Source organism: Mauremys mutica, chromosome 8 (genome assembly GCF_020497125.1).
Source record: "Mauremys mutica isolate MM-2020 ecotype Southern chromosome 8, ASM2049712v1, whole genome shotgun sequence".
Classification (NCBI taxonomy): Eukaryota; Metazoa; Chordata; order Testudines; family Geoemydidae; genus Mauremys; species Mauremys mutica.
This window is the reverse complement of record NC_059079.1, coordinates 35,213,217-35,234,892: the sequence shown is the minus strand read 5'-3', so window position 1 is coordinate 35,234,892 and position 21,676 is coordinate 35,213,217. Positions and strand designations below refer to the sequence as shown.

General features: G+C 42.7%; 1 protein-coding gene across 1 annotated transcript in view; it reads left to right on the top strand.

Moving 5' to 3' along the window:
- Positions 1 to 16,479, top strand: part of CNN3 (calponin 3) — a 46,410-nt gene extending 29,931 nt beyond the window's left edge. Inside the window, exons 2-7 of the mRNA XM_045026046.1 lie at positions 8,963 to 9,084; positions 9,555 to 9,621; positions 11,431 to 11,568; positions 12,674 to 12,790; positions 14,600 to 14,746; positions 15,387 to 16,479. Coding sequence (XP_044881981.1) covers positions 8,963 to 9,084; positions 9,555 to 9,621; positions 11,431 to 11,568; positions 12,674 to 12,790; positions 14,600 to 14,746; positions 15,387 to 15,734 — 939 coding nt within the window. The 3' untranslated portion in view covers positions 15,735 to 16,479. The remainder of the gene's footprint in view (positions 1 to 8,962; positions 9,085 to 9,554; positions 9,622 to 11,430; positions 11,569 to 12,673; positions 12,791 to 14,599; positions 14,747 to 15,386) is intronic.
- The last annotated feature ends 5,197 nt before the right edge of the window (positions 16,480 to 21,676 follow it).

Here is a 21,676-nt window from a genome sequence, read left to right as displayed (position 1 = left end):
AGTGATCCGCTTGGCGTGTCACACCTTCCGCGCCCATCTGCAAGGGCGCTGTGTGGCGGTGTTCACAGACAACACGACGGCAATGTTCTATGTCAACAAGCAAGGCGGAGCCCGCTCCTCCCTGTTTTGCACGGAAGCGATGCTCCTGTGGGACTTCTGTGTAACCCACTCGATTCACCTGGCAGCGTCCTTTCTTCCAGGAGTGCAGAACACACTGGCCGACCATCTCAGCAGGTCGTTCCTTGCCCACGAGTGGTCCCTTCGTCCGGATGTGGCGCTCACAATTTTCCGAAGGTGGATAGACCTGTTTGCCTCCAAGGAGAACAGTAAGTGCCACCGGTTTTGTTCGTACCAGGGTCGCTCCCGAGGCTCCCTGTCGGACGCATTCCTCTGCTCCTGGACGGATCACCTCCTCTACGCCTTCCCTCCGTTCCCACTCATACACCGGGTGCTACTCAAGCTTCGGAGGGACAGGGCCCGCCTCATTCTCGTTGCTCCGGCCTGGCCATGACAGCACTGGTACACTCTGCTGCTCGAGCTCTCCGTTCGGGATCCCATTCCCCTTCCGTTATGGCCGGACCTCATCACGCAGGACTTCGGCAGACTCCGCCACCCGGACCTACAGTCCCTCCATCTTACAGCTTGGTACCTGCGTGGTTGACCCACGCGGAGCGGGACTGTTCGGCGGCGGTGCAGCAAGTCCTGATGGAAAGCAGGAAGCCTTCCACTCGCTCAACCTACCTCGCGAAATGGAAGCGTTTCGCGCTCTGGTGCGATCACAGAGGCCTTGATCCCTTCCTGGTCCCTATCCCTATGATCCTGGACTACCTCTGGTCCCTTAAGGAACAAGGACTCACGGTCTCCTCCTTGAAGGTACACCTGGCAGCCGTGTCCGCCTTTCGTCCATCCATAGGAGGTCGGTCCATCTTTTCCAACCAGATGGTTTCCCGCTTCCTTAAGGGCCTGGACCGCTTGTACCCACCGATACGATGTCCTACCCCGTCCTGGGATTTGAACCTAGTTCTGGCCAAGCTTATGGGAGCACCCTTCGAGCCCCTGGCCATGTGCTCCCTGCTCTATCTCTCGTGGAAAACGGCCTTTCTTGTCGCTATAACGTCAGCAAGACGAGTTTCCGAGCTCCGTGCCCTAACGGTTGGTCCACCGTATACTGTCTTCCATGGAGACAAGGTGCAGCTTCGACCACACCCGGCCTTCCTCCCTAAGGTGGTGTCGGCCTTCCACCTCAACCAGGACATTTTCCTTCCGGTCTTCTTCCCAAAGCTGCACGCCTCACCTCGTGAGCAACAGCTTCACACCCTGGACGTCCGCAGGGCCCTCGCTTTTTATATTGAGCGGACGAAGCCCTTCCGGCGTTTGCCCCAGCTGTTCGTAGCGGTTGCTGATCGCATGAAGGGCGAGCCGATCTCCTCCCAAAGGATTTCCTCCTGGGTGACTGCATGTATCCGGACATGCTACGAGCTTGCTCGCGTGCCAGAACGCCGCCTCACCGCTCACTCTACAAGAGCGCAAGCCTCGTCTGCCGCCTTCCTGGCCCATGTCCCTATCCAGGACATCTGTAGAGCGGCCACCTGGTCTTCTGTCCACACCTTCGCTTCCCACTACGCATTGGTGCAACAATCTAGAGACGATGCAGCCTTCGGCTCAGCAGTCTTACACTCTGCCACGTCTCACTCCGACCCCACTGCCTAGGTAAGGCTTGGGAATCACCTAACTGGAATGCATAGGAGCAATCACTCGAAGAAGAAAAGACGGTTACTCACCGTAGTAACTGTTGTTCTTCGAGATGTGTTGCTCCTATCCGTTCCAGACCCGCCCTCCTTCCCCACTGTTGGAGTAGCCGGCAAGAAGGAACTGAGGAGCGGACGGGCCGGCTGGGGTATATATCCAGCGCTATAGCGGCGCCACTCCAGGGGGCGCCCAGCCGGCCCGCCGGAGTTGCTAGGGTAAAAATGTTCCGAATAGCCGTGCACGCGCGGCGCGCACACCTAACTGGAATGCATAGGAGCAACACATCTCGAAGAACAACAGTTACAACGGTGAGTAACCGTCTTTTCTTTTGCCACAGATGTAATTGTAAAGGTTTAAAAAAAAAAACAAAAAACCTTCTGATGCAACTACAGCACTTAAAGAATCAGATCTTGCTATTCAAATTGTCACTTGGCACATAAGGTAGTAATAATGGAAAAAGGAATCTGTTTTAGTACTTCAGTATATTAAAGCTTCCAATTTTCCCTCTGATAGCCATCAAAAGAAAATTTGAACACGTCTGGCAGATTACTTATGGAAAATTTGAAATATTCTCTAGTTTAGTATGTTATGTAACTTTTTTGAGTCTGTCATTAAGACCAAGAAATATTATCCAGTATTATACACTTTTATATCTTTGACCCCTATATCTCCTCACCCTAATTTCTCTTTTGCTTAACGCTTGTCACATGTTTGAAGTTAGATTGTAAACTCTCCAGGATAGGGAGTCAGTTCCTTGCTGTGCCAACGTATTGTTGGATTCTATAAGTTACAAATTCTTGAAGAAACTGCCACCAGTTCTTTTCTTGGACTCTTGACAATCAAATATTTCACTAGTCCAAAGAAGTTTCTGTTATGTGCCATGAGTGAGTCATCTAATCCCAGACCAGTAAAAAAAATCACGATAACCTTGCATTATTGTGTAATCACTGAAGCTGACAATGAAACAGATTTTAGTGCTGATAAAATAAGACTTTCCACAACGTGTACGATCCATTATTCATTTGCATCTTTAAGCACAGCAGTTACAGTTGAGAAGGCTGGATCATTTTATCCTCTTAAAATATTTTAAGACCTGTTTTAAAAAAAAAAAATTTGCAGATTGGGCCTGTACTTTTCATCTATGCATTCAACCCAAAGTAAATATTTTTTCAGTAGGGTTTAGTAAAATTCCATCTGGATATTTCTGAGTTATGCGAACATGGGGGTAAAGGGAGAGATATTTCATGATCTTTTGTGCTCAACTCACCACTTCATTTTAAAACATCAAACTTGGAATGTACTTAATATACAGTGAGGAATGTGTTTGCCAATAAGTGGTTGAAAAATCAGCTAGACTTAATTTTTTTTTTAGAAGTTTTTGGAGTATTAAAAAAAAAAAAGCAGGTATTTACCAAAGTGCCATGAGTCAGTCCAAATCTAAGTAGGTATAGGAGTGCATGGCCGTCCCTCCCTGTCAATCTCAGAGGGAGGCCATGCCCCCTCGCTCTCGGGTCCCTCTTTAGACAAAGGTTGGTGCAGGATTAGCAGTGTCTAAGGCCCTGGCCCTCTAAGTGTGGCCAAGCGGCAGGTAGTCTGGGGCCCTGACTGTAGGCAGGGCAGAGCCCCAAACAGTTTGATTCCCTAGCTCTGCAAGACAAACACAGGCCTTTTGACCTAAGGTCGGGAGGCTGCCACCCCAGGGTGGCAGTAGGGGGTAGGGGGACCCAGGCCCACCCTACTCCACCAGGTCCCAGCCAAGGGCTGTAACAGTGGCAGAGTGTTCTGCCACAGGGTCAGTGAGGATCTGCCTGAAACACGGTCTGGATTGAGGCAACAATCCAACCAGACTATAGTCTAGTGTCCGTGGGCTACTTCCTACCTTCATTTGGTACATTGGTGTCCTCCCTCTCCCCGGGGTAGATAGCCAGCAACAGTCCTCGCAGCTCCTCACCGCCTGGTTTGGCTGGCAGCTTTGGCAAGGGATCCTCTTTGGACTCCAGGCCCAGCAGCTGGTGGGAGGCATCTGTCTCCTCCAGAGGCTCCAGCCCCATTTTGCTGCAAGGCCCACCTTTTATACTTCCTGTCCCACCTCTCTGCTTCTGGTGGGGTGAGCATGGCTGTCCTGGCTCTGCCCACCCAGGGTGGGTGGGGTTTCCTCCCCATCAATCTCAGAGGGAGGCCACACCCCCTTGCTACAGTGGATTGAAGGGGAATCCAGAATGTATGCTGGCCTTTCTGATCATCCTGCATCCTCTATTGGGATGAATATTTTAGACTGCAGTGTGTTCTGGAGGCTAAGTCCCCAGACCAATATTTATTTTTAACATTTGTTTGCACTTTTCCAAAATACCTGTCTACAATCTGACAATACATAATACATTGAAGTTCTACTATAGATCCAACCTTGAGAGTTATGGATACCTCGGGAATGGAGGTTGTCTATAACTCTGAAATGTTTGTAACTCTGAACAAAATGCAGCTCCAGCTCCAGCAGTTCACAATCTGGGCCAGGTTCCAGAGACAGCTAGGCAGCTTCTTTCCCTGGCCTGGGCAAACTTGTCCCCTTCCCAACTGGGGTGTGGGGGGGTGAAAACAGCATGTACCCCTCCCCACCCACCCCCAAAAGCCAGGCTGATCTTCTGCAGAGCTATATGATCATGGTGAACAGGAAAGAATGGTGGGGGCTATGTTACCTGTAAACAGATAAGTTTAGCTGAATCTGGGTTGCTGGATCAGTTTTTTCCAGGCTTGCCAGTCCAGTACTCACTCCACAGCTACTCCATCCTCCCTTAAACGGTCTACCTACTGTTTTCCTGGCTGTCAGCTTCTCCACCTGCAGACTCGTCTCAAATGCTTTTTACGTACCCATACCATCTCAGCCTCCTCTCTTATAGCTTCTCTGGTATTGCAGACCTTGGTCTCTCTCACTCTTGATGACATCGTTCTGTATGTGGTCCAGCAGTGCCACCCCTCTGTGCCATCAAACAGCTCATTTCAATGTCATCTAGTCTTAAGTGCCTCTCTTTGTTCTTCTGTGTCTGATCCAGACAGATGTGGCCTCACTCTGATTTTGTGGAGTTATCCCCTAAGTAATCTGGTCATAAATCACTCTGCTCATGTTGCAACAGACTTCCCCTGCATTTAGCAGACACTTGCATTTCTCTGATTTCTCCATTTGTTGTTAACCACCCAGAAGTTACCCAGTGCATCCACCTAGGATCTCAGCCAGGGCCGGCTCCAGGCACCAGCTGACCAAGCACGTGCTTGGGGCGGCACCTTGGGGCAGGACGGCGCTCGGGTTTTATTTATTTAATTTTTTTTGGTTCGTTGAGGCAGCGCTGGAGGGTTGTTGTTTTTCCGGCAGCGTGGCGCTCGGGGGGACAGGGGCTGGCGCGGCACTCAGAGGAGGGGCGAGGGCTTGGGGCAATGTGGTGCTTGGAGGGGGTGTGGGGTTCGGCGGCGCAGCACTCGTGGGGAGGGGGTACGGCGGGGCAGTGCTCTTCTTTTTTGCTTGGGGCGGCAAAAAAGTTAGAGCAGGCCCTGATCTCAGATCAATAAATTTTTGAAAAAACTCCACTCCTCATCTGTCTAATTTGTGTACCTGTTGGCTCAAATTTTGCAGTGGTCTCCTAAACTTTTCTGTGCAGTCACCACATCTAATGCATGACTCACTGGAGAATAACTCAACGTGGGTCCATTTGCCAGTTGCAACCATTACCACCAATGGTTTGTGTTGGGCTCTGACCGTTTTGCTTGGGATAACCTTACACTCTTAAATCCTTAACCATCTTATGACTTATCTCTATCTCTGTCTAATATCCAGTGAGTACGGTAAACTAACAAAGTAGCCAGACTTGATGCTGCCCAGTTTAAAAAAAAAAAAAAAAAAAGCTCCAGTCAATTTCTCTCCTCTTGGTTTCTCTAAAAAGAGAGAGAAGGTGGAACACAAAGATTTTTGCAAGAGCAGCAGTTATTCTGCAGGGTTGCTCATTGTACTGATATACTTTTCATTTTGTGCTGAAAACAAGATGAGTAAAATCTGACAGTTTTTATACTAAATAGAGATGAGAGAAAAGTGAAGAGGACTTGCGAGGAAATTCTGTGCCAAAAAATTGAAATTGTGCACACAATATTTTAAAATTCTGCATATTTTATGTCAAAAAAATGTGGAGGCTCCAGCATGGCAGTGGGGAGCACAGGTCACTGGCTGCATGGAGGTAGGAGATCACCCTGTATCCCCTTCCTCAGGATATGGACTCAGTGATGGGGCTGCACCCAACCCAGTGCAAGGGCTGGGCCTGCCCCAGAAACACCCCAGGGCCTTGCCCCTCCGTGCCAGGTGCACCAAGATAGCAAGCAAGAGGGACAGAAACTTGCATGCATGCCTTGATTCAGGTGAGGCGCATGCAGGATCCAAGTGTAAAGGGGCTTACTGTGAGGGGATCCAGGTGTAGAGTGAGAGAGTTCTGTGTGGGGCAATCTGGGTGCAGGCAGCTTGGTGGGGGTGGTCTGGGTGCAGCGAGGGATCTGGGAGTTCTGGAGGGGGTGAAAGTCAATGAGGGATTTGGGCATGGGGGAGGGGTCTAGATGCATGGTAGTTGGGCAGACAGGGGAGCAGCTCCCAGCATACAGTGACCACTGCCCCATAGCTAAGGAGCAGTGGGGGCAAGAAGTGGGGGGGGCAGGTACAGAGGTTTCTAGGGTGGGTCTGACCCAAACCTGGCCCTGGCTGCACCTTGCAGGGGAAGAGGAAGTCCTATTTTCCTCCTCCAAGCTGGGACTAGCAGCTGAGCCTGGTGCAGGTCAGGAGTCACCAGCTGGGGCATCCCTAGCCTCCCCTCCGTGATTTATTTCTCCACCAGCTGCTCTGGGTGCCAGAAACATGTCTGTGCTGCTGAGGAGGGGCATGTGACTGCTTTGTGACTTCCCTTGCTTCCCTGTCAGAAGTTATGTTTCTGTGGGGAAGCAAAGAAATTGGTGCAGGACATGAATTCTGCATGCACTGAGGCTCCCAGGCACTATTGCAATAAAATTTTAAAAATACTTTCAGAAATATAAACAAAACTCAGACAAATTCCTGAAGCAAAGCTAAGGTTATAGTCATTTTCCATTCCCCTTAGACAGCAAGACCTAATCAAAATGATGTGATTACTTGGTTTGGTTTTAGCCAGTTCATGTTTGTGGATTACTAAGGCTAGAAACAAATAGTCATTCATTTCTAGTCCTGGTAGTCTATCAATCTGATCAGTGCCATGCCTTCTCAAAATGGTCACTGGTCTCTCTGATCACAAAAAGAACAGGAGTACTTGTGGCACCTTAAAGACTAACACATTTATTTTAGCATGAGCTTTCATGAGCTGCAGCTCACTTCTTCGGATGCAGCTCACGAAAGCTCATGCTAAAATAAATGTGTTAGTCTTTAAGGTGCCACAAGTACTCCTGTTCTTTTTGCGGATACAGACTAACACGGCTGCTACTCTGATCTCTGACCACAGGTTTTTTGGGGGCTGCAGTCTAGGAGTGAATGTGACAAGTCTTAACTATAAACATATGTTACCTGCTAGGCATGTCTTCCTTGTTAAGTAGTGTTTTGGTTGTATTCTTTAGCTGAATTGTCTTTCCATTAAACAGAAATATTATGGGTTTATTTTCTACACTTGACTGTTGGGTTTGTCATGGTAATTTATTATGTTTGTTCATGGAAGCTGTCACACTTAAGCCTGATCTATACTTACAGTTTAGTTGGCATAGCTATGTTGGTTAGAAATATATATATAAAAATCCCCTAAATGATATAACTGTGATGCTGTAGTGTAAAAGTATTTATTGTGGGGGGGGGGGAAAGTTCTCTTGACAGTATAGATTGCTTTGCTTTGTTTGGGGAATTGGTATAAACTATACTGACAAAAGAACTCTTTTGCCTGTATAAGCAGTATCCCCAGTAGGAGGGTTAAGCAGAACCTTAGGGTACGTCTACACTACCCACCGGATCGGCGGGTAGTGATGGATTTATTGGGGATCAATTTATTGTGTCTACAATTGATTCCCCGATCGCGCTGCCGCTGACTCCAGAACTCCACCGCGGCATGGGGGAGCGGCAGCGGTTGACTCAACCTAAGATACGCCGACTTCAGCTACGCTACGCTATTCGCGTAGCTGAAGTTGCATATGTTTGGTTGACTTCCCCCCTCCCCAGTGTAGACCTAGCCTTAGTAGTACTGAAGGAATTGTTGGTGTAGATAGAAGGAATGTTTAACTGATCTTCAGTGTGACCTGCAAAGGAAAACAATTGGATTTTTGCCTTTTTATGTGTTAGTTTTAACATTGTTTTTAGTAATAGAAATTTGGGTTCTGCCTGTACTGAAGGCCCCTGGTTACTAGAGAACAAATAAAATGACGACCTCACATGTCAGAATAAAATCTGAGTATTTGAAAGGGTCAGGAGGATATTTAGTTGGACCATTTAAAACTTTGTTTTTGTTAAGACCTCCTTACCTTCAGAAAGAGGAAGTCTGTGTTATTCTTTGAAGTATGGGTCAGCATACTTGAATTATGAGGTCTTACAATTCATACCTTCTTAGGCATCTAGAGAATCCTCAAGCAAGCCAGGCTTGTTATTCCTGATATTTAAGGTAAAAGACAAGCAAGAGAACTTTTTAGATGTGGTGGGGGAGGAGGCAGCAATTCTACAGTCTTCACAAATCATAGAGAATCAGGAAAGGGCATAAACCCAACTTAATCCTTTCTTGGTTACCTATAAGACACTCTGTATAATGGCCAGAGGTGTCTAATTCATTATCTGAGCAATATCTCCAAGGGTGCTGGAACAACTTTTATAGTGGGGGGGTGCTATGAGCCATTGAACTAAACTGTAAATCCTATATATAATGGAAACCACTTCAAGTCAAGGAGTGCTACAGCACCCGTCCGTGCCCTTAGTTCCAGCTCTTATTAATATCACAGTCATGGTGCAGGATCCAAAAACCCTTGTTCTCATAAGATGAGTGTTTATTTATATGTTGCTATTTCACTTGCTGCTATTGTAGAGCTTGACTAACCAATTTCTACTGCATTGGGAAATTATCAGAACACTGGTATGTCTGTGAAATGTTAGAGAATATCCTGAGATACAAATTAGCTTTACCTTTGGACTAAAATATTTCAGGAGAGAGCACAATGACATATCTCTTTAAGTAACTAATTTGTATTACAGATTGCCCTGAAATATGATCCACAGGCAGAAGAAGATCTACGCAACTGGATAGAAGAGGTTACGGGGATGAGCGTTGGTGTAAATTTTCAGTTGGGCTTAAAGGATGGCATAATCCTATGCGAGTAAGAAACAAATTTTTTTATCTTAGGTAGTTTTGCTCTTTCCAGGTTCTAGAGAGCACTAGCTGAGGACTTCCTTTTGAATATATCACAGTTCTCAATAATCAGAATACAGTTGCTACCAAGGAAGAGACTGCTTCCATGTCTGCTCTCTCTTCCCTGGGCTCAAGAAAGACTTAAGAATTGAACCCAGATCACCAGCATTTCAACAAAATGTATCAAAGATATGATACTACAGTATGAAACTGGCACATTTTAATGGATTTGTGTATGAATTGAGACACTTGTCAGATGTCCTTGAGCGTAAGATAGGCCCTTTACATAAATCTAAATCATTTAACCATGACCAGACCTGTTTTGCATCAAGTCACTACATCTACAGTAGCATGACAATAAAGACTTCTACATAATGCCTGTACAAATAGTGTGAAAATGAAATTCACTATTTACACATTTCATTAATTTTTCTCCAGACTTATAAACAAACTGCAGCCAGGATCAGTGAAGAAAATCAATCAATCAGAACTAAATTGGCATCAGGTAAAAAAAAAAAAAAAAATCCTACTACTTTTGTTTCCAGAACTGATGTGAATGGGATATTACTGCCTCTTTACTTAAAACTTTCCAATGGTTGATTAACTATGTGTATGAAGTCTTAAGCAAATGGGTAGACTGGATTGTCCTCTAAATGCTATTTCAGTACAAATGTTTAATAGCAGCTTTAATTACTAGCAGAAATTTCAGGTAGTAGACAAATGGGACATATTGCAAGATACTTCCTTAGGAGGAAAGGCTTTTAAAATGTCTGTCTTAGTTAAACTTTAACAGGAACTTTCCACCAGCCAAAGCTGCTAGATGCCACAGTCTATGCCATATGAAGTTAACAGCCCTGTGTGCCATACTGTTCAAGATTACTGCATGAAATGTCGTTCTGCAAAATAGGAATAAATACTACTGAAATCCTTTCATTATGCTTTGTTTTTTAGCAGTGTTGGATGAAATGTTGGTATATAACTCAGAAAAAGATTAAAATGGCAAAATGCACAAGCAGTAATTGTATCTCTGATATCAAGATTAAAATTTAAATTAGGCTACAAATTTGTTTTTGTACATAAGGATTAGTCTGTCTAGTACACAAGACATGTTAGGCTTGGTAGTCCCTTGTAAATGGTCTAGGACTAGTCTAAACTAAACAGCCTTAAGAACAGTTCTTCTGTCGTGCCTCTGAAAGAAAAGGCCAATTTAGTCCTTACTTATGCTCTATGCAACCCCCCCCCCCCCATCCTGACTGGGACCTATAGGCACTACGCAAAAACTACTAATAAATAATACTTGAAGTTGGGTTGAACATGTCCCAGTGAGTCAACAGTAAGGTGCACAGTAAAAACAGGTATTTCACATTTGACAGGTTATTAATGGACCAGTTTAAGTTAGGCTGGACACTAAGTACCTTCTGAAACAAATCCCTTATTCCATAATTTCTACACATTGTAGTTCTTCCTTCAAAAAAGTATTTTTTATAACATAACTCAATGAAACTAGACTAGCACAGAAATTTGACCTTTTTTTGAAGGGGGCAGGGACATATTTAAACCGGAGGCTCTCAACCTTTCCAGACTACTATACCCCTTTCACGAGTCTGAATTGTCTTGCATACCCCGAAGCTTCACCTTGCATAAAAAATCAGACCTAGAAATACAAGTGTCACAGCACACCTGTTGCTGAAAAAAATTGCTTGCTTTCTCACTTTTACCATATAATTATAAAATAAATCAACTGGAATATAAATATTCTACTTACAATTCAGTGTATAGTGTATATAGAACAGTATTAATAAATCATAGTATGAAATTTTAGTTTGTACTGACTTTGCTAGTACTTTGTACGTAGCCTGTTGTAAAACTAGGCAAATATCTAGATGAGTTGATGTAGCTGCTGGAAGACCTCCGCGTACTCCCAGAGGTATGCATATCCCTGGTTGAGAACCACTGACTTAAACTAGAACATCTCTGGAGAAAGCGGACAGATGCTGTGTAGTGCCTTGTTAAAGACATCTGCTAGGGATGTCAGCCACTAGCCACTGTTGGAGACAGCGGCCAGACTAGATAGACCATCAGTCTGATCGGGTATAGCAGTTCTATGTGCAAAACAAAAAGTCCAAATGCAGAACGAATGAGTGTTCTGATAAGCTTTTCCACTCATTTACTTTGCTTTATGTTGTGTCCCATCTGTATTGCATCTTGGCTAAACTCTTCAAGGCAGGGAGCTTGTCAAAGTTCCTACTGTAATTTTGAAGCTATAAATATTTTCTACAATGAAACATTTGCCTTGACATGTTTTATTTTTCAGTTGGAGAACATTGGGAATTTTATCAAAGCCATCCAAGTCTATGGTATGAAGCCACATGATATTTTTGAAGCAAATGATCTTTATGAGAATGGGAACATGACCCAAGTTCAGACTTCACTCGTGGCACTAGCAGGTCTGGTAAGTATTTATCTACACAGAATATACTGTACCACACTGAACTGGTAGAAATCCATGCACTGGCCAGAATCATCTCTTCCACTCATAAGTGTGGAAAACTTGGCAGGCAGGTGCTTCTGGTATGCTCCTCTCTTCCCCCAGGGGTCCTTCAGAAGCCACACTTTGGGTGCCTTGGTGTCTCCCTTGTCAAGGTAGGGGGTACGAGCAGTTGGGGTTATGAAAGTGCTGTCTTTAACAGCATAGTACCCTGCTTACATGTGACAACCCGGGAATGAGTTTGACACAGTAGTAACTCATGCTAAATCTTCTCCACAACAGCTGTTGAGCAGCCACAGAGTGACTTTGCTAATGGTAGCCTGAAATATACTAAAGCTATGCTTGCAGGGAGCAGAAGCCAAGAGGGTTAGCTGTAAGTAGGATTACGTTTTCTCTGTCGACTGGGGATGTCCTAGGTATGTGAAGTAGGAAGGCCTTGTACTCAGAACACACACAGCAACCCAAACCCCATTCACTAGAGGAGATGAAGTCTGAGAAATGTGGAGGTTAACCTCAGAATCCCCCCCCCCCCCCAACCCATGGATTTTTCAGGGTGAAGACAACCAATGAATCACAAGTATTACTCCTTTTAAATTTCAGAAGGCTATATGAATAATTACTAGTGTGGTTGGCTACATAACCATAGAAAAAATCCTGCCAAAGAACACTTTCCTAATTGTACAGGATGACTGTAGTTTAATATTAGAAAATGTTTCTAGCAGTAAAAGATGTACATACTAAATGTAAGACTTTAGTCAAGTAATACTTTCTCTTTTCAAGCAAATATAAAACTTGCTGACCAATATTTTTAAGAAGTGACTAATGATTTTGGGTGGTGGTTTTTTAGTTCCCATAGTGACACCTTAAAGGGACTGATTTTCAGAGTACAGATATGCAGCACTTTCTGAAAATCAGGCCCACATAAGGCATCTTAAGTTTGGGACCCAAAAGTTGAGGCACTCAATTATTAGTCACTTTTGAAAAGCTTAGCCTGCTGTCCGTGGATGGGGACAAGAAGTATGATTTGAAAAGTGTGTGGTCACTTTTTAAATGACTTGTTTTTACTTAGGCAAAAACCAAAGGATTCCATACCACAATTGATCTTGGTGTCAAATATGCAGAAAAGCAAGCAAGGAGTTTTGATGCAGGAAAACTAAAAGCTGGCCAAAGTGTAATTGGCCTGCAGGTAAGCATGAGATTAAAGTTTTGTGTATGGTAAACCAAATTGAGAAACCATCCTCAAATGTAACCGATAATTTTCTGTTTGGAAAAGCAATTGATTGACGTGCTTAAGGGCTTGTCTATATGAACATTTAGTGCATGGCAAATGTAAATCTAACAAACACTAGCCTGCTATGTACAAACTGTCCATGTGGACATTGCCATTGCAAACTACAAAATTCTCTAGTGCACTTTGTAGTACCCAGCAACAGGCTCCTTTGAGGTAGATTTATACTGCAGCTTGCTGCATGCTGTTTATGTAGACAAGCCCTAAAATGGGCTGCTGGTTTCTCACCTAGAACAAGTTCTCTTTCTGCTGTTAGTGTGCAGTTTGTTTTCTGTCCTTGTAAACAATTGATAGGATTTCTAAAATTGAGTGACAGTCAGTGAAAGGAGTTTCTTCCTCTACTGTAATTTCTAAATTAGGCTTGGCAGAATTAGGTATTTATTGATAAATCTTAATTTCACTGTACACACACAAGTAGATGAAAGATATTTCCATTCCTACTCATGAAAATGTACTAGTGAGCAAAGAAAGAAAAATGCTGCTTCAGACTGAGTCCCAACTTCCTGTTTATAAAACATGTTGTATTGCCAGCATTAGAAGAGCTGGAACAGGGGTGTTGTTTAGGTAGCTTTAAACTTTTTGAATCTCAGCATCTGCTATCATTAAATAATTATTCACTGACCCCTTTCATCTCCCCATATGTTGCAACTGTGAACATTTAAATAAAGTAAAAATTGAGGGAAAAATGTGCAACCTATAATTTTAAACAACTGAATATTTAAAACTGATATCAATGCTTAAAAATAAACATTGACCTGTCAAAACTATAAAAAATAGAATTCTGCCAGGCCTAAATATAATAGAGGTAGGGATGGAGAAGTGGGCTTAATGTTTCTTGTAAAACAACATTTCTCTATCCCAAGAAATAGTGGTTTAGAAGCAAGTTGGAAGCTTGCTGGATGCAGTGCTACTTTGAATTTTGAGGGGTCTGTTCTCTCTGTTTTCTGTGCTAATCAATCAGAATAAGACAATAGCATCAAATGTTAATGTGTTGTACCACACAACTGCAAGTATAATAGAACCTCAGTTACGAACACCTTGGGATTGGAGGTTGTTCATAACTCTGAAAAAAACATTATGGTTGTTCTGTCAAAAGTTTACAACTCACTTAATACTGCTTTGAAACTTTACTATGCAGAAGAAAAATGCTGCTTTTAACTATCTTAATTTAAATGAAACAAGCAGTTTCCTTGCCTTGTCCAGTTTTTTTAAACTTTCAATTTTTAATAGTTTACATTTAACACAGTACTGTATTTGCTTTTTTCTCTGACACTGCCTGATTGCATACTTCCGGTTCCAAATGAAGTGTGTAGCTGGCTGGTCAGTTCATAACTCCGGTGTTCATAACTCTGAGGTTCTACTGTAATGTGATATGAATTAGCCTTTCCATCGTAGACCATATGGCTAAAATATGCATTGGTGCACAAAATGAAATTCGGTTTCTCTCTCTAATCAACACACTATTGGACACGCATACCCCCTTGCATAGCCATTCAAGTAGGGCATTGGTTTAGTCATTCTTTGCTCAAGAGAAACTCCAGTATCTGTTTAGAAGTGAACATTAAGGTCAGTGGCTAAGCTGTAACTGCTTTCTCTATATTAAGGTCCAACCAATGCAATTGTTGTTTGTATCTCTGTCCTGCACTAGGTCTCCTTGAGTTGCTATGTCACTCCCCTCTCACCCTTTTTTGTCTTTTTTTTATAAAGATGGGAACCAACAAGTGTGCCAGCCAGGCAGGTATGACTGCTTATGGGACCAGAAGGCATCTCTATGATCCAAAAATGCAAACTGATAAGCCATTTGACCAGACAACAATTAGCCTACAGATGGGTACTAACAAAGGGGCCAGTCAGGTAAGCAAGGTTACATGTGATACAGTATTTCAAAATTAGCTATTGTCATGACACTGCAACACTCCAGTGAGCAAGCAGATAGGTAACAGGCTGAAGGGGTGGATCTGCATCTTGCTAAGGGAGTCTTCAGTTGAGACCTTGGGAGAGCACAGTACCAGTAGTACTTCCTTGCAATGATTCAAGAGTTGAGTCTCTTGTGGGCACATGATCTGCTTCCTGCTGAGAAGAACTAGAAGGAACAAAAAACAGTGCCTACAGCAAGCCCCTTTCTCTGGCTGTATTGTCAGAAAAGTAAGGGGAAGTACCATTTGACACACCAAAATGAAAGAGAGCTCCCTGGGCAATATCCTGGTTGAATGTCCACCATCCCCTTTGCAACATTCAGAAGGGGGGCATACTGGGCTTCTCACTAGGGCCTTCCCCCAGGGGTTGTAGAGCTATAGCATAACACCTACTAAACACACCAGTGAAAAAGTTAACTGTTGGTCCTGTAATATTGTATTTTAAGTCACTTTTACTGTTCAGCTTGTACAAGTGGATGCTGTACATACAGAACTCTGAAATTCATTGTCAAGATTCTTAACTGAATTTTAGGGTAACCTTAACATAAATTTACTTTATTATTATCCTGTTTCACTAGGCTGGGATGCTGGCACCAGGCACCAGAAGAGATATTTATGACCAGAAGCTCACATTACAACCAGTGGACAACTCTACTATTTCACTACAAATGGGTACCAACAAAGTGGCTTCCCAGAAGGGAATGAGCGTGTATGGGCTTGGACGACAAGTGTATGACCCCAAATATTGTGCTGCTCCAACAGAACCTGTAATTCATAATGGAAGCCAAGGAACAGGAACTAATGGGTCAGAAATCAGCGATAGTGATTATCAGGCAGAATATCCAGATGACTATCATGGCGAGTACCAAGATGACTATCAAAGAGATTACCATGGTCAGTACAGTGACCAGGGCATTGATTACTAGATCTGTATCAAAAGCTCAGTATATTAGTCCATTATTTTATTCAGTAAAAACAAAACTAGCCTTGTGGAATTGTTACCCGCCTTCCTACACACTATGCTTAATGTTCCTAAAGAAAGATTGCCTTACATACATTCCTTTTTCCTTTCTCTGCCCTTTCCCTCTTCTAGCTGCCTTTAGTGCTGTAACAGTTGTAGTCTACAGCACAACCAATAACTGCATATGAAGTAAAAAGGAATACGGTGAAAGGGGAGTACTCATGTACAGCCAATTCTAATAAAGATCTATGCATCTTCGCAATCCTCTACTTAAATAGGTATTTACACACAACATCCACCCCTCATTTTACTTATTTAGTACTTACCTAATTTCTGCATGGAATACTGAAGACTTCCATGCTTACGTTAAATGCTAATGTTAAGCTGCAGTATATTAGTAAATTATTTCTGCAGTGTGGTTTGCTTATGTTTAAAGTCAGACAGGATAAATGTGCATTTGTGATTGTGTAGTCATTCCATTATCTAAACTGACCAAACTCCTAGAAATAGTTGTCTTACTAAAAAGGGAGCTTGTACAAAGTCCTTGAGCCCACAGAAGTCCCATGGTTTTGCTGGTGCATTTATTTTTGTTTGTGCCATAATATATCCATGTAGAAATGCTTTTTCTTCCTTGAACTGTATTTATTGCCACATTTCTTATCATAAACTGATCCCATTGTATTTTTATAAATATTTTTTTCTTGAAGGTATATGACTTTGATGTCTCATTCATTTATTACATTACCATGCTTTGAACATTAGTTACCACAGAATTTATTCCCAAATCTTATTCTCGGCAGTGTCAAGGTAATCTAGAACCCCCACAGCTCAGGAAATGAGAGAATGGTTCTGAAAAAAATTCTAGTGTACCTGTGTCAGGCCACAGTATGAAATGTTCTTTTCAACATCCAAGCCCTAGAAAGGGAGGGGATCCCCTGCAGATCTCAACAGGGAGCAGCATACAAAAGAGAAGACTCTCTCCAATCCCATGAGCTACCTGGGGCATGGATGAAGCATCTGTAGGGTAGCACTAGGTCCTCCTCCCTAATGTTGAGAGAGTAATATTGTCTAACTTGGGTCCCCAACGCATCTAAGTGTGCCCGCATACTAACCGGCGGATGAGCATCCGCCAAAATGCCGCTGACAAGCTGCATCATCCAGAGGCGGCTTGTCGGTGGGTGCTCGTCCTCCGCCACGGTCCTCCGTGGTTCGTCGTCTGGTGCCCGCCAGACAAAAAGGGTTGGGGACCACTGGTCTAACTACACATTCTGCAGGAACCTGCTCTAACCCTCTCTCATTCCCCCAAACACCTGTAGGTAAGAAGCAGACCAACTTGAAACAGCGTTTGTACTGACCCTGGTGAGAATAATCTGTGGAGGGGAGAATAGTGGTTTATGACTAAAATGCAATTACAAAATCCAGAATCGTACGATTTGGGAATAGGAGGAGTTCATTTGTTAACACAGTGAGGAGTTGCAGATTTACTACAGAGCTTCTGCTTTAGCCTACACCATTGACATGGCCGGTATGTACATTCATAGTATATCTGCTACTCAGAGGTGGTGCTTCAACTAACACTTAAGTGTAGCATTCAAAAACTACAAGCATACAAGTTTTAGGCAGCTGCCAGCACACAACAAAAAAAAAGGGCATTCTTTGTGACTGGACTAGAAGGCTGTCTCCCTCTGTGTGGACTACTGAGAAGCAACACTAAGGGTTTGTCTACACTTGAAACGCTATAGTGGCATGGCTGTAGCATTTCAATGTAGACATACTTATGCTGACAGGAAGGCTTCACTTGTTGTTGATGTAGGTAATCCACCTCTTTCATCAACCCAGCACTGTCTACAGCGGGGGTTAGGTTGGCCACAACTGTTGCTCAGGGCTGCAGCTTTTTCAATCCCAGAGCAAGGGAGCTGTAGACCAGGCTTATCTTTTCTCTAACCACTTTAACAATAGCCTAACACTAGGGTTCCCAGAGATGCTAACAAAGCTGTTGGCAGTGGAAGGGGGACAGCTAAAAACAACTTTAGATGGGGTCCCTGATGTGAGCGAGTACTTAAGGAGTCATGTTAATAGCAAGGCATCCTGAGCTTGTGAAGGGCCCTTCCTTCAGGAAGATAAATAAACTGCCCGTTTGTTACTGAGTTCCTGCTGTTTGCTTTTGATATCAGACATTTTCAGCTGGCCTGTTGACTGTAGCTTAGCTATTTATGTCTAACAAATCATCCTGAACTAGCTGCCTGAGTCAACAGAATTAAAATAACCATTTCACATATTAAGAGGAGGGAAAAGGAACTGTCCATCAAACCTGTGAACTATATTTTACTGCAGTTAGTCCTGGGTAGGACAGCATAGGAGTTAAATCCCTATGAAGGTAATTAGTCTCAGTGCCCACCTATCATGTTAAACAAAATGCTTAAAAGCAGTATTATGATTACTCGTCACTTGATAGGTTATTTAAAAAAAAAAAAGCAAGCTCCAGGAAAGTAGTTTAAACTAATCTTGTTCATTAGGACCACAATCCTGGTCCAACTGAAGTCAGCAGTGCAGGATCAGACTGAAATACATATAATTATTCTTCCCATTATGATGCAACAGGGACCAAGTTAATTAGCATGAAATGTGCAAATCCTTTCCTCACTCTATAAACACAAGTTTTCATTTTTCAGTGGTTTAAGGCCTCATGAATTCAGTGGACAGTCCCACTGTAGGCATGAGGAAATACCCACATAATGCTTAAAAATACACTTCTCTAAATTTCATACTCACAAATGTCATTACCTGTTTTCTTAAAAGCCCATGTTTTGTGTACAATTGTTTTTCAAATTCATGTACTTTGAAATATACTATAAAATTGATTAATATACTAATCTTGATGTCAGTTACTTAATGCTGTACTGTCATGCTCATGACTTCCACAGGGCAGACCTGTACAGGCCAGACTAGTGCTGTACATCTGAAACATACTCCAGCCTGATTCTTACCTGCAACATCCCTTCTGATTTTAAAGTTCCTCACTAAGAAGTGTGAATGCCTGTCAAACTGCCAAATTTTATAAAGACCTTTAGCCACAGAAAAGGTGCTGTAAGGGCAGTGGCATTGCAGCCTTCACTACAATGTCTTAAAGCTGGTCTTAGATGAGAAGGTATGTTTTTCCAAATAGACCTTCCTTCCCTCTACCCTTCTAGAAAGTCTTAAGATTCAAGGCCCTTACTTATCCAGACTCATAGAAATTCCATTTAGCAGCCTGGGCTTTGCACTGAGGAAAAAGCTACTCTTCAGCAGTAACTGATACCCTCCTAACTTTGTGATTTAATTCTTAATCTGAGTCCATTATGCTCTGTAGGTAAAATTAAGGGGATGTTTATTAGTAACTATAACTTGTTTATCACAATTCTTAAGATAGTCATTTTAGAAGGGAAGGAAACCCCACTCTAGCAATGCACAACAGGTTTGGTCCTGCCTCTTAAGGTTGCAAATCAGAGGAATGAAGAGCTAAGACATACGTCAGGATCAGATTTTACTTTTAAGAGCCTGCAAAAAGTGAAACTGACCAACCTAGTTTTACAGCAACATGTAACAGCATAAATGGTGAAAAGTAGGTAAAGGCAACTGAATATAGGTCATCAAAAGACTAAATGCATTAAGTTGGCAGTTGCACCTGACACCATGTGATATTCAAGTACTCTAAAATACCTTTTAAAATGATCAATTAGGCATTCTTTGAAAGAGGTGTAGTTAAACATATTCGGGAAGTGTGTATTTCACACACAAGCTCATGTTCATATTTCAGTGCTTAATTTCCCACTTCTAGCAGATGTGGCAATGTATTAGTAAATATGGAAAGATGACACATACTGCATTAAAATAAACCAAAAACTCAAATAGGAAACCATTAAAAGATATATGTGGGAGAACATGGAGATGAAACCATGATGAAAGACTACTGTTAAGCTTTATTGCATTTAATTCCCAGACCAAGTTAACTGTCCTCCAACACACTGGAATGAGAGAAGATAGCTGGTCAGTAATCCACAAATTTTCTTAACATACTCAAGTTCTTCAGGGTAAGGAAAAATCTTTCCTCTGTAATAACACTGTACAAGTTTAAGGGACTATACACATTATTGTAAGACAAGAACTGAAAATCCAGGACTTTCTTTTGAGAAGAAAAGATATGCTGTTCAGAAACCTGATAGGTAGGATACTAAATGGCCATGGATACTTAAGTCTTAAGATTTTCTGTAATTTTGGTAGGGGCTAGAGCACTCAGATTTTTAAAATACACCTCTACCTCAATACAACGCGACCTGATATAACACAAATTCGGATATAACACAGTAAAGCAGTGCTCGGGGGGGCGGGGGGGGTTGGGGGGTTGCACACTCCGGTGGATCAAAGCAAGTTTGATATAACGCAGTTTCACCTATAACACGGTAAGATTTTTTTGTTCCCGAGGACAGCGTTCTATTGAGGTAGAGGTGTAGGAATGTGCACAAGGATTCTGAAGATGACCTGAAGACCATCTCTGCATTTCTCAAAGCTTGTACCTTCTACCAACAGAAGTTGGTCTAGTAAATTACCACCTCACCTACCTTGTCTCTCATACAGCCTGGGACCAATATGGCTTCAACACCACTGCAAACAACTATGGAAGATATTGTACTTAAATATCAGGTCTCCTTTTCTTTGGCTTTAGGGTTCCTGCACGGCGTTAAATTTACCATTCTAAACTATACTCCAGGTTCTGACATGACCTCCCATTTAAACGATACTATATGTTTAGAGAAATTTAAAAATAGAAATAAATAAAGTTTTATAAATGATTTCCTACTTCCCTCTTGGTGTTTAGAAGTCTTCAGCAACAGAGAAACTGATTATACATAAAGTGCTATCAAATGCACAAAAACTTATATGACAAAAAAAATCCAACTTTTTACAGTTACACTAGGGGTTGATTGCATCTATCATGGCTACTAAATTTTCAGTAAAGGACTATTTTCAAGATGACTATGTGCCTTTAAAATAAGTCTGTGCTGTTTGTTTAATTAGGAAGGACTCATGAGTGGATGAAGTACATTACATGCTCTCCTCTGTTTGGCTTGAAGGCTGCTGATCTAACAATGAGGATATTGGGTCACAGGACTGACCTATATAAGTTGTCCTGACAGTGTCTAAAGGTAGGGTAGATACTCAAACAGACAAAGATGGAATACAAATGAATCATTAATGATAGCTTAGGCTAACAGACTTTCTTACCTTGTCCTTGCCAATTGGGTAGAGCAGCTATTAGTATGTTCAGGCTCTCATATAGTAGGAATTTACTTCTGGGAGCCAGAAGCGAAGTAAATGAACTCATTTTAGTCCCCCTCACAAAATACCACCAGAGTTTGATATACTTCCGCTGAACATAGGTGTAGCCATGACTGGAGAAGTTTTCACAGTGTCTGGCTGAGCTATGTGCCAGTTGGGTCATTCTCCTTTTACAGTAGAACCTCAGAAATATGATCAGAGTTACGAACTGACCAGTCAACCACACACCATCTGGAACCAGAAGTGTGCAATCGGGCAGCAGCAGAGAGAGAGAGAGAGACACACACAAAAAAACAAATACCACACAGTACTGTGTTAAATGTAAACTACTAAAAAAAAAATAAGGCAAAAGCAGCATTTTCCTTCTGCATAGTAAAGTTTCAAAGATGTATTAAATCAATGTTCAGCTGTAAATTTTTGAAAAAACAACCATAACGTTTTGTTCAGAGTTACAAACAAGCTCCATTCCTGAGGTGTTCGAAACTGTGAGGTTCTATTATACTAAATTCTCTCAACGCTGGACCCAAATGCCCTGTCCCATGGGAAGAACCTCAGTGCGGGGCTAAAGGGGAAGAAATCTCCATAATGTTT